The sequence below is a fragment of the Martes martes genome (assembly GCF_963455335.1).
Source record: "Martes martes genome assembly, chromosome: 1".
Lineage (NCBI taxonomy): Eukaryota > Metazoa > Chordata > Mammalia > Carnivora > Mustelidae > Martes > Martes martes.
Genome location: NC_137888.1, coordinates 76,499,440 through 76,513,077, shown reverse-complemented (window position 1 = coordinate 76,513,077; position 13,638 = coordinate 76,499,440). Strand labels below are relative to the sequence as shown.

At 37.8% G+C, this 13,638-nt stretch overlaps 1 protein-coding gene across 1 annotated transcript in view; it reads right to left on the bottom strand.

The window, feature by feature from the left end:
- AADAC (arylacetamide deacetylase) overlaps window positions 1-11,088 on the bottom strand; it is a gene marked incomplete at both ends in the record, with an annotated part of 28,422 nt that extends 17,334 nt beyond the window's left edge. Inside the window, one exon of the mRNA XM_080802130.1 lies at window positions 10,867-11,088. Coding sequence (XP_080658256.1) covers window positions 10,867-11,088 — 222 coding nt within the window. The remainder of the gene's footprint in view (window positions 1-10,866) is intronic.
- Between the last annotated feature and the right edge of the window lie 2,550 nt (window positions 11,089-13,638).

Below are 13,638 nucleotides of genomic sequence, written 5' to 3'. Positions count from 1 at the left end.
TTGCCACCCCCCCCCCCCGCCTGTGCTCTCTCTCTCTCTGTTTCAAATACATAAATAAAACCTTTAAAACATTTACAAACATACAGTGATAAAACAGGCAGTTTTATGGAGATAGATATAAATAACAACTACACCTATCGTTCTTAATTTTTGCCAGATTTGTGCTTAGACCCATTCAATTCTTACTAAAACCTGGTACACAGTAATATATTTCCAGATTTTCAGTTGAGTACATTATGGTGGGAGACCTTAAAAGATCTGTTCATCTCCACGCAGACAATAAGAACTGGATATGGAATTCAAGCCCAGGTCTTACTCTGGAGCCTGGTGTCACTCCTGACTAACCAATATGCCATCCCTTAGTGACCATCATTACACGCCTCTGAGAGACTAGACAGAAACCTCTCTGGTCACCTTGGACCTGGCCCAGGGTCTAGTGAAATGATGTATCCCATGGCTAGCTGCATTTCCCAACCTACTCATGCTACACCTGGGTATGTGTTCAACTATCACCTTACTGGTGCCCAGCAACTGTCCCAAAGAGATGTCAGTTGTTAGCCTCACAAAAAGTACACACTTCCAAGAAATGACTGCCCTCATGTTACAATTGCAGCCAGAAGGGTAGAACTTCATAAAGAGTAAACTGCAAATGCTTAGTCCGTGCCTGACAGGGTCTGGGAGATCGATTATTCTAACTGTGAGTACGCTCCATGTCTTCTCCGTATTCTGGGTGTACTCCCCACACAGACAGCTCCACATATGCTGGCCATGCCCCCAACGCCTGGATGTCCCCCACCTGGTCCTCTCTGCAATTACACAAAGGGTGGAGACTCCTACGTGCAGCAGACCGTCTTCTGTCCTCTTTATGTCTACATTATTTTTACAGAGTGTTAAATAATATCCTCCATGTTTCTGCTGGGTATGATTCTTGTACAAGCACGCCAACCAATTAACAAAAATGTTTAAAGAAACTGCATAAATATCAAGACTGCTAATTTTAAATGTCAACATAGAAATGTAATAGTCAGATCAGAAGCATTTATTTACTTCATTTGAACAAATTTAAAATTTAAAATTTCTACACCCTATGACATAAAGTAGGTGTCATAGGGGCACCTGTGTGGCTCAGGTCATGATCCCAGATTCCCGGGATCGAGTCCCTTATCGGGCTCCCAGCTCCACGGGACTTCTGCTTCTCCTTCTGACCTTCTCCCCTCTCAAGCTCTCTCTCACTGTCTCTCTCTCAAATAAATAAATACAATCTTTTAAAAAAAAGTAGGTGTCATAGAAGTAATTGCATCTAAATATGCTAATTTAGTTTGCCCTCTAGTTTAAATCAAAGTTAAGTACAGAAAATATAAGGTCCTCTTTAAAAACATAAATCACTGGACTCAAATAGTTTATCTTCAAAGAATGAGACTGGTTATTTCAAATAAATATTTTTTAAATGATAGAAAATGGTCTATGTCATACAAGTTAAAAATAAGAATTAAGTTATGAAAATAGTAATTGTTACATGTGTAAACAGTACTAAGTATAAAATTTTGTAATATGATTTTATAATCTCACAAACTTTTAGATCCTACGAGGAAGTGTAATAAATACATAACAAAAGACCAAGAAGTTACCAGTGTGTTAAAAATAATGTCCAGTGTCCCTGGACTCTGAATTGAATTACAATGATTTTATGGTTTCTTTAATTGCCTTTCCTTTAGTGAACTGTGATGAATTAGAGCAATAGCTTAGTGGATACAAACTCTATACCCTAAAGGGAATTTTTTATGTAAATTTGAAATATCAAATAATAAAGAGGGAAAATTCCAACCAATTCTGGAGTTTATATCCCTAGATTAATAGACAAAATTATTTCTTGTATCTTAATCTGTCATACGGAGATCTAGCCCCTAAAGGAAAAATCATAAAATTGAATTTCTGAGCATTACCTAGGCGATTGGCTGCACCCAAGTTAGGGTTTTGCATAGGAAGTGTAGGTATTTGGCAATTTGAAAACTAAAATGATTGTTGTTCCTCAATACGTTCACCCTTTACAGGCCAACCAGTGTATCTCTGAAGTCACAGTAGCGAAAAGAAGTAAGCTGGGCCAAGTGTAAGCAAAGAACAGAGATGATAAAATTAGTATTTTTAAAAATGACCTCAAACCTAGGAAGCTTCAAATTGTGACAAGCACTGAGTGTTATACACAACTAATGAATTGTTGAACACTACATCAAAAACTAATGATGTACTACTGTATGTTGGCTAATTGAACATAATGATTTAAAAAAAAACAATTTTTACATATTCTAAAAAAAAAATTGTCTCAATGTAACTAAGGTAAACCTTACATTCTGCTATTGCAGTGGAAAACACTTTTCACAAAAGGTTATAATCCCAAACCCAGGATGGGTCTGACTGTGTTATGTTATTTGACTATAATGTTATTTCTTACCAAGACTAGATGCAACCCTCTAGTCCTTTCAAGGTAATGCTGAGCAATCTATTAGAGTTGGCATTTTAGTTACCTGTATTTGATATATCTTTTCTAGGAGATAATGCTGCACCACAAATTGACAGGCTGTTCCATGACTTCCATTTGTCTTCATCATTGAATTAACAAAAGTGTAAATTACTGTTCTTTCTCTTACGGTCAAATTGATCAACAAAGCACAAAATAGGACCCAATGGCGTTAAATTCAAGCAGGAAGCTTTTGGGTTTTTTCATTGTGGGGAAGGGAAGGAGGACTGGCAAAAAACTGGTTTCTTCATAAATGTATGATGGATTTTACAGAAGTTTGGAAAGATGACATATTATCAGGTAACCTGATGTATTTAGTAAATAAATTCATTTTTTTTGGTGAGACTCATTCTTGAGAGTACAAATATATATGTATAAATTGTAGTAATTTTGTGACTTAGCACAAAAACTGAAAGAAAAAAAAATAAATTGACCCACCTCTGTTCCTCAGGACATTCTCATAATAGTTTGTCCAGGAAAACCCATTCAGGCAAATAGAAATAATACAAAAGTTGATATATGATATTCATGCAATGTTCTAGGAACTATAAGAAAAATAATAACAGTTTCCAACACAGGAAGTAAATGAAGAAAACAGATTAGAAACAAGTTGCTGCAAAATGGGTGAAATATAATTACACAATATTGCAGAATGGATTTTAAAAATAACAAAACAAATATCTCAAAGGAGAAATGCATATATTCATGGAAGATACAGACAGATATTTGGAGGTGATCACTACTCAAAAGGAAGGAGTGACCGAAAACTGGTACTGGTAGAAATTAGAAAAGGAATATTAAAAAAGAGAGAAATAATTTCAAAAATAAACAGCAAATTCAAAGAAACCCAAGGTATTGTATATGATAGAAATGAGAAAAAACAAAAGGAATGAAAAATTCAGAAAAGATTAAAAAGTACTAGGAGAGAAGTGACATCATCTTAGAGACATACAAAGAGGACTGTATGTGTATTTCAATATGTATATGTAAGTACATATACACATATAATCAATCTAAATAATAAAAGAAAACAAAACTGTGAATAAAAATATTTTGTCTTCTAAATTTTTTCCAAAATAAATATTTTAAATATAATTCAAGAATTATTTACAAAAAATAAGACTTGAAGCTATGTTCCAGTGAGACTGACCCAAATTCAACAACAATGTATGTGCTAATAAAATTACTACAAATGATCAAATCACTAATAAGAAATTGAAAATAAGGGGGAGGAGTCAAGATGGCGGAGAAGTAGCAGGCTGAGACGACATCGGGTAGCAGGAGATCAGCTAGATAGCTTATCTAACCATTGTGAACACCTATAAATCCAACGGGAAATCGAAGAGAAGAAGAGCAACAATCCCAGAAACAGAAAATCGATCACTTTCTGAAAGGTAGGACCTGCGGAGAAGTGAATCCAAAGCGACGGGAAGATAGACCCCGGGGGGAGGGGCCGGCACCCGGCAAGCGGCGGAGCGACGGAGCACAAAATCGGGACTTTTAAAAGTCGGCTCCTCTGGGAGACATCGCTCCAGAGGCTAAACTGGGGGGAAACCCAGGCGGGGTCAGCATAACCCCAGGACCCGCGGGGTCACAGAAGGACTGGGGGTGTCTGAGTGCCGCAGAGCTCGCAGGTATTAGAGCGGGGAAGCCGGCTATAGCGACAAAGCTGAGGAGTGAGCTCTAAGCCCCGGGTTACCTTGTGCCGGTCGCAGGCTGGGTGGGCTCGGAGCGCGGCCGGAGGCCACGGAGACAAAAGCGACCCGGCGCTTTTCTCCAGCTCCAACAATTGACTGCTTTCCTCGGGGCGCGACCGCAAGCCAGGGAGGCGGGGCTATTGGGCGCTTTGCTCTGAGAGTGCACTGAGGAGCGGAACCCCAAGCTCTCGGCTCCTCCGGGCCGAGAGATTGGGAGGCCGCCATCTTCATTCCCGTCCTCCGGAACTCTACGGAAAGCGCTCAGGGAACAAAAGCTCCCGAAAGCGAACCCGAGCGGATTACTTAGCCCGGCCCCTGGCAAGGGCGGTGCAATTCGCAAAGACTCTTGAGAATCACTACAACAGGCCCCTCCCCCAGAAGATCAACAAGAAACCATCCAAAACCAACTTCAGTCACCAAGAACAGCGGAATTCCACAGCAGGAGAAAGCAAATCCTACCTGGACAAAATGACAAGGCGGAAAAACTCACCTCAAAAAAAAGAACAAGAGGCCGTACCGAAGGCTGGAGACCTAATCAATACAGACATAGGTAGCATGACAGATCTAGAGTTCAGAATGACAATTCTCAAGGTTCTAGCCAGGCTCGAAAAAGGCATAGAAGATATTAGAGAAACCCTCTCCGGAGAGATAAAAGCCCTTTCTGGAGAAATAAAAGAACTAAAATCTAACCAAGTTGAAATCAAAAAAGCTATTCATGAGGTGCAATCAAAAATGGAAGCTCTCACTGCCAGGATAAATGAGGCAGAAGAAAGAATTAGTGACATAGAAGACCAAATGACAGAGAATAAAGAAGCTGAGCAAAAGAGAGACAAACAACTACTGGAACACGAGGAGAGGATTCGAGAGATAAGTGACACCATAAGACGACACAACATTAGAATAATTGGGATTCCAGAAGAAGAAGAAAGAGAGAGGGGAGCAGAAGGTATATTGGAGACAATTATTGGAGAGAATTTCCCTAATATGGCAAAGGGAACAAACATCAAAATCCAGGAGATGCTAAGAACGCCCCTCAAAATCAATAAAAATAGGTCCACACCTCGTCACCTGATAGTAAAATTTACAAGTCTTAGCGACAAAGAGAAAATCCTGAAAGCAGCCCGGGAAAAGAAGTCTGTAACATACAAGGGTAAAAACATTAGATTGGCAGCGGACCTATCCACAGAGACCTGGCAGGCCAGAAAGAACTGGCATGACATATTCAGAGCACTAAACGAGAAAAACATGCAGCCAGGAATACTATATCCGGCTAGGCTATCATTGAAAATAGAAGGAGAGATAAAGAGCTTCCAGGACAAACAAAAGCTGAAAGAATTTGCAAACACCAAACCAGCTCTACGGGAAATATTGAAAGGGGTCCTCTAAGCAAAGAGAGACCCTAAAAGTAGTAGATCAGAAAGAAACAGAAACAATATACAGTAACAATCATCTTACAGGCAATACAATGGCACTAAATTCATATCTCTCAATAGTTACCCTGAATGTTAATGGGCTAAATGCCCCAATCAAAAGACACAGGGTATCAGAATGGATAAAAAAACAAAACCCATCCATATGCTGCCTACAAGAAACTCATTTTAGACCCGAAGACACCTCCAGATTTAAAGTGAGGGGGTGGAAAACAATGTACCATGCTAATGGACATCAGAAGAAAGCTGGGGTGGCAATCCTTATATCAGATCAATTAGATTTTAAGCCAAAGACTATAATAAGAGATGAGGAAGGACACTATATCATACTCAAAGGGTCTGTCCAACAAGAAGATCTAACAATCTTAAATATCTATGCCCCTAACATGGGAGCAGCCAACTATATAAACCAATTAATAACAAAATCAAAGAAATACATCGACAGTAATACAATAATAGCAGGGGACTTTAACACTCCCCTCACTGAAATAGACAGATCATCTAAGCAAAAGATCAACAAGGAAATAAAGGCCTTAAATGACACACTGGACCAGATGGACATCACAGATATATTCAGAACATTCCATCCCAAAGCAACAGAATATACATTCTTCTCTAGTGCACATGGAACATTCTCCAGAATAGACCACATCCTGGGTCATAAATCAGGTCTCAATCGGTACCAAAAGATCGAGATCATTCCCTGCATATTTTCAGACCACAATGCTCTGAAGCTAGAACTCAATCACAAGAGGAAATTTGGAAAGAACGCAAATACATGGAGACTAAACAGCATCCTTCTAAAAAATGAATGGGTCAACCAGGAAATTAAAGAAGAATTGAAAAAATTCATGGAAACAGATGATAATGAAAACACAACGGTTCAAAATCTGTGGGACACAACAAAGGCAGTCCTGAGAGGAAAATATATAGCAGTGCAAGCCTTTCTCAAGAAACAAGAAAGGTCTCAAATACACAACCTAACCCTACACCTAAAGGAGCTGGAGAGAGAACAACAAAGAAAGCCTAAACCCAGCAGGAGAAGAGAAATCATAAAGATCAGAGCAGAAATCAATGAAATAGAAACTAAAAAAACAATAGAACAAATCAACAAAACTAGGAGCTGGTTCTTTGAAAGAATTAATAAGATTGATAAGCCCCTGGCCAGACTTATCAAAAAGAAAAGAGAAAGGACGCAAATAAATAAAATCATGAATGAAAGAGGAGAGATCACAACCAACACCAAAGAAATACAAACAATTATAAGAACATACTACGAGCAACTCTATGGCAACAAATTTGACAACCTGGAAGAAATGGATACATTTCTAGAGATGTATAAACTACCACAACTGAACCAGGAAGAAATAGATAACCTGAACAGACCCATAACCAGTAAGGAGATTGAAACAGTCATCAAAAATCTCCAAACAAACAAAAGTCCAGGACCAGACGGCTTCCCAGGGGAATTCTACCAAACATTTAAAGAAGAATTAATTCCTATTCTCCTGAAACTGTTCCAAAAAATAGAAATGGAAGGAAAACTTCCAAACTCATTCTATGAGGCCAGCATCACCTTGATCCCAAAACCAGACAAGGATCCCACCAAAAAAGAGAATTACAGACCAATATCCTTGATGAACACAGATGCGAAAATTCTCACCAAAATACTGGCCAATAGGATCCAACAGTACATTAAAAGGATTATTCACCACGACCAAGTGGGATTTATTCCAGGGCTGCAAGGTTGGTTCAACATCCGCAAATCCATCAATGTGATACAATACATTAATAAAAGAAAGAGTAAGAACCATATGATACTCTCAATAGATGCTGAAAAAGCGTTTGACAAAGTGCAGCATCCCTTCCTGATTAAAACTCTTCAAAGTGTAGGGATAGAAGGCACATACCTCAACATTATCAAAGCCATCTATGAAAAACCCACCGCAAATATCATTCTCAATGGAGAAAAACTGAAAGCTTTTCCGCTAAGGTCAGGAACACGGCAGGGATGTCCGTTATCACCACTGCTGTTCAATATAGTACTAGAAGTCCTAGCCTCAGCAATCAGACAACAAAAAGAAATTAAAGGCATCCAAATCGGCAAAGAAGAAGTCAAACTATCACTCTTTGCAGATGATATGATACTATATGTGGAAAACCCAAAAGGCTCCACTCCAAAACTGCTAGAACTTATACAGGAATTCAGTAAAGTGTCAGGATATAAAGTCAATGCACAGAAATCAGTCGCATTTCTTTACACTAACAACAAGACAGAAGAAAGAGAAATTGAGGAGTCAGTCCCATTTACAATCGTACCCAAAACCATAAGATACCTAGGAATAAATCTAACCAAAGAGGCAAAGAATCTATACTCAGAAAACTATAAAGTACTCATGAAAGAAATTGAGGAAGACACAAAGAAATGGAAAAATATTCCATGCTCATGGATTGGAAGAACAAATATTGTGAAAATGTCTATTTTACCTAAAGCAATCTACACATTTAATGCAATCCCTATCAAAATCCCATCCATTTTTTTTAAAGAAATAGAACAAATAATCCTAAAATTTATATGGAACCAGAAAAGACCTCGAATAGCCAAAGGAATACTGAAAAAGAAAGCCAAAGTCGTTGGCATCACAATTCCAGACTTCAAGCTCTATTACAAAGCTGTCATCATCAAGACAGCATGGTACTGGCACAAAAACAGACATATAGACCAATGGAACAGAATAGAGAGCCCAGAAATAGACCCTCAACTCTATGGTCAACTAATCTTCGACAAAGCAGGAAAGAATATCCAATGGAAAAAAGACAGCCTCTTCAACAAATGGTGCTGGGAAAATTGGACAGCCACATGCAGAAAAATGAAATTGGACTATTTCCTTACACCACACACGAAAATAGACTCAAAGTGGATGAAGGACCTCAATGTGCGAAAGGAATCTATCAAAATCCTTGAGGACAATGCAGGCAGCAACCTCTTTGACCTCCACCGCAGCAACTTCTTCCTAGGAACATCGCCAAAGGCAACAGAAGCAAGGGCAAAAATGAACTATTGGGATTTCATCAAGATCAAAAGCTTTTGCACAGCAAAGGAAACAGTTAACAAAACCAAAAGACAACTGACAGAATGGGAGAAGATATTTGCAAACGACATATCAGATAAAGGGCTCGTATCCAAAATCTATAAAGAGCTTATCAAACTCAATACCCAAAGAACAAATAATCCAGTCAAGAAATGGGCAGAGGACATGAACAGACATTTCTGCAAGGAAGACATCCAGATGGCCAACAGACACATGAAAAAATGCTCCATATCACTCGGCATCAGGGAAATACAAATCAAAACCACAATGAGATACCACCTCACACCAGTCAGAATGGCTAAAATTAACAAGTCAAGAAATGACAGATGCTGGCGAGGATGCGGAGAGAGGGGAACCCTCCTACACTGTTGGTGGGAATGCAAGCTGGTGCAACCACTCTGGAAAACAGTGTGGAGGTTCCTCAAAAAACTGAAAATAGAGCTACCCTACGACCCAGCAATTGCACTCCTGGGTATATATCCTAAAGATACAAACGTGGTGCTCCGAAGGGGCACGTGCACCCGAATGTTTATAGCAGCAATGTCCACAATAGCCAAACTGTGGAAAGCGCCTAGATGTCCATCAACAGATGAATGGATAAAGAAGATGTGGTATATATGCACAATGGAATACTATGCAGCCATCAAAAGACATGAAATCTTGCCATTTGCGACGACGTGGATGGAACTAGAGGGTATCATGCTTAGCGAAATAAGTCAATCGGAGAAATATAACTATCATATGATCTCTTTGATATGAGGAAGTGGAGATGCAAGGTGGGGGGGTTTGGGGGGAGGTAGGAAAAGAAAAAATGAAAAGATGGGATTGGGAGGGAGACAAACCATAAAAGACTCAATCTCAAGAAACAGACTGAGGGTTGCGGGGGGGAAGGGGGATGGGAGAGGGTGGTGGGGAAATGGACATTGGGGAGGGTATGTGCTATGATGAGTGCTGTGAAATGTGTAAACCAGACGATTCACAGACCTGTACCCCTGGGGATAAAAATACATTATATGTTTATTAAAATAAAAAAAATTAAAAAAAAAAAAAGAAATTGAAAATAAGACATACATCGAACTTATTCGGAGCTAAATTCAAATCCAGAGAAGACCTAAAAAAAAAACCCTTAAAAATGCACGGAAAGAGATAATGAGTTTAATACCCAGACTAACTGTACTTGAATTACTGTTATTTTATTTTTGGTTTTATTTTGTTCTGTTTTATGTCATAGAAGGCAACTTACTACGGAGATGTTTAAAGGAGATAAAAAAATGGTATCAATTTCACATAATGAACTCTGTTAGAAGAGAAGCACAGGTCTTTGAGAGACAACATAGACACAGTGGGATAGCCAGTCAACCAGCTGCCCCATCACCTTAGTAGTTTACCCTTTTACAACTAGAAATCGGGTGCATCCAGTTTCCCTTGGCTTTTTACCAGCTGACTTGTTTAAAAATATTTCAACATGAATGCATTTTCATGTCTGAATTCAAGATTATTGCAAAGAATTCTGTAATTCATCACTGTGTTGTTCAATCCTACCATCTCTGAAGTTCTTGCTTAAAAAAATTTTAAAAAGTCGGGACGCCTGGGTGGCTCAGTTGGTTAGGCGGCTGCCTTCGGCTCAGGTCATGATCCCAGCGTCCTGGGATCGAGTCCCACATCAGGCTCCTTGCTCGGCGGGGAGCCTACTTCTCCGTCTGCCTCTGCCTACAACTCTGTCTGCCTGTGCTCGCTCGCTCGCTCTCTCTCTCTAACAAATAAATAAATTTAAAAAAAATTTTAAAAAAAAATTTAAAAAGTGTTTCATTGTGGCAACATTCATGCCATGAAACTCAGAAGAAGACTTTTTACTTGTCTTCCTGTCTTTTAATATTTAAAAGATTATGTTTTATTTTTTAATATTTAAAATTAAAGCTACTTGACTACTTCCTCCATACTCAATCTTTTAGGGGTCTGCATTAAGAAATAGTTAAAATATTTTTTTTTTAAAAAGGTTTTAACATCTGCAAGCAAGCTTTAAGAACAAAATTTCAAAGACAGTAGAAACTTTTAAAATAACAATAATACAAAAATTATATTCTCCTGATTAAAATATTAAATATTCAGAGTCAATACAACTCTATACTTACCAAATCTGTTACAGTTTTCATACATGTGGTCACACACAGTAGTTTCCATGGCTCTTCAATATTATCTGGGAGAGGTATGTAAATACAGTATGCGACAAAGACCCCCACCATCAGAAGAAAAAGAATCTTTCTTCCTATGATGCTTCCTTCTGCTCTTTTGACTTGGCAACACACTAAGTATAATTTCAGCTGCTGAAACTTATACCAGGGTTTTGGCACCATCACAGAGTATTATCTAACTTCCTGAACAAAGATTTTGTTCCTCAGTTTGTCATTTCATTGGCTGTCCAGATACAATTAAACTCAGTAAAAGTACAGAGAGCTTTATTGTCTCCAAATTTTGTCATAACCAACAGCCTTATTTTGTTGCCAGGCAGTCCGTGAAGAAACATTTTTTGTGCACTTACTAGGTTAAGAATACTTTAACTGTTAAAGAAAAGGCCACAATAAAATACAGAAACTCGGTATATGCTTCAAATAACAAATCTCAGTGCCAGAGAACAAACAAATATTTTGAGTATTGAGAGCTTTTATAAAGTAAGATAGATATAGTCAAATATATTTTATATTACTTTTATTATCTTGTTACAATTGAACCTATCCAGGATCAATTATTTTAAAATTATACAATAATCATGGAGAGAAATAACAGTTTTTGCATGCTCATTCTATTCTAAGAAAGTATACTAAAACAATGAAATCTTATTTAATTCCAAAGTATTATTTACACATGAGAGAGAGAGAATCTGAGGCAGAGGAAAGTTCAGAAGCTGTATAAGCTCATTCAATGGTATGGAGTGAAACCAATACAATCCTCTTCCATAAGTCTATGTGAAACCTTCACTTGTCGCAGTCTTCAAATAACAGATAAATAATTGAGATTGAAAAGATTAAGTAACTTGCCAACGTCATACAAAATCAAGTAGCAGTGTCAGAGACATTCACTGTTCACTAAATACCCATGTGAACTTGTAATATTTAGATCCCTTCTCTTGACATTAAAAGAGGTTATGGAACTAGTGCTGGCAAAAGGGAGCTGATAGAAAGTCACATGTCGTTTCCAAACAGAAGATCCTTAAGACCTGGAAGCTATCTTTTAAAATGGTAGTATTTCAAAATATAAGTAGTTTGGATTGCTAAGGGGACTAAGGGTTTAGGTGCTCAAATCCCATGATTGTCTTCTCTTGCAGCAAGTAAATTTCATGGTGACTTAAAATGTGTGATGTAATCCTCATATCACTTTCAATATATTGCTTCACTTAGTTCTCCTATTGACACTGGAGTGTAAGAACTAACAGTATGAAAGATTTCTTTCTTTCCCAGAGTCACATCATTACGTATTTCCAAAGTTATTATTTTAGCCTAGATTCTCTGGCTCCGAGGTCTTTATTCTTAACTCTGCAAATCAATGAGAAGTGGAAATCCATAGGAGCTGGTTATGTCCATACAGTATCACCATTAATTTTATTCAGAAAGTTTCTTGAACTTTCAGGACTTGGATCTCTTTTTACCTACCTGTCTGTCTTTTCTCGTTAACTCCTCACTGGGAAGGTGCTAACATCAACTTTTCTTTCTATACTTAGTTTCATCTGGAACACAGATTTATTTCAGGCATAGTAAATCATTCAAGAAAGTTGAGAGGATTTTGATATATAGGGCATCTGTATTAAAGTATAATTAATGCTTCAATTACCTCATAACACATCAAATCTGTCTACTGTCCATCTTGACAGAAAATCATATTTAAAGAGTTCAAAAAAAAGACAAAGTCAAAATTTAATGAGACATATCATATGATTTCTTTTCTTCTTTATAGAAAGCTCCCCATGACAATTCTATTTTTCTACAATTTACATAGAAATCCTAGGGAGAAAATCTAAGAGTCGTCTCAAACATCAAATATTACTGCTCAGTGACTTGCTCCTAATTGGCTTTCTTTTCCATTTCCATACTGGTTATTCCAAACAAGTTCCATTCTCTCAGGACCCAACCAAATCCTCTACCAGCATCCAACATCAATGTAACTGCCTTCATTCTACGTTACTGATATCATGTTAGGTGCTGGGAACGTAAAGATGAAAATATGTTTTCTGATTTCAAAGAGCTCGTCTCTATGGGGGACATATGTTCAAGTCAACATTCCCCCTTGAGGAGGGGAGGAGGCTGAAGGAATTCTACAAATTTTGAAATTTTTTTGAAGGAAGATAAATATAAGAGTTATATAATATGCAAATTATAAAGGTTTATGGAAAGATTATCCTGAGCTACATGTTTGGGAAAGGGTGACGGGTTGGTGAGTTAGAGAAAGTAACACTTTCAGCCAAAATTCTTTTCAAATAAGGAGAACTGAAGGAGATTCAATGAATACAATTTTTTAGAGAAATTTCTGTTTAATATGTAACTATTCTTTCATACAGGTCTCATCTTAGTTAATATCCAACTTGGGCTGACAGTGTTTTGTTCTATTAGTTGTTGATTAATTCCACTGATTCACAGCAGCTGGACTTGGGGTGCATGTGTTTCATTGCCTAGAAATTGGATGAGCACCTCATGCATACTAAGGGGATTCCTGAATAGAAAGAGGGGAGTGTAAAATGAAAACTTTGGGTTTATAGTATTATTTGCTAAATGCAGAACTTCACATCAACTGTTCTAACACTAATACTCTGAAGGAACAATGATCCTAGTAACCTTGCTAAGTCAGGTACTCACTGAATGTAAGTGAAGATTTTTTCTAGACCAAAGAACAATGAGATGTTTAACCAATAGTGT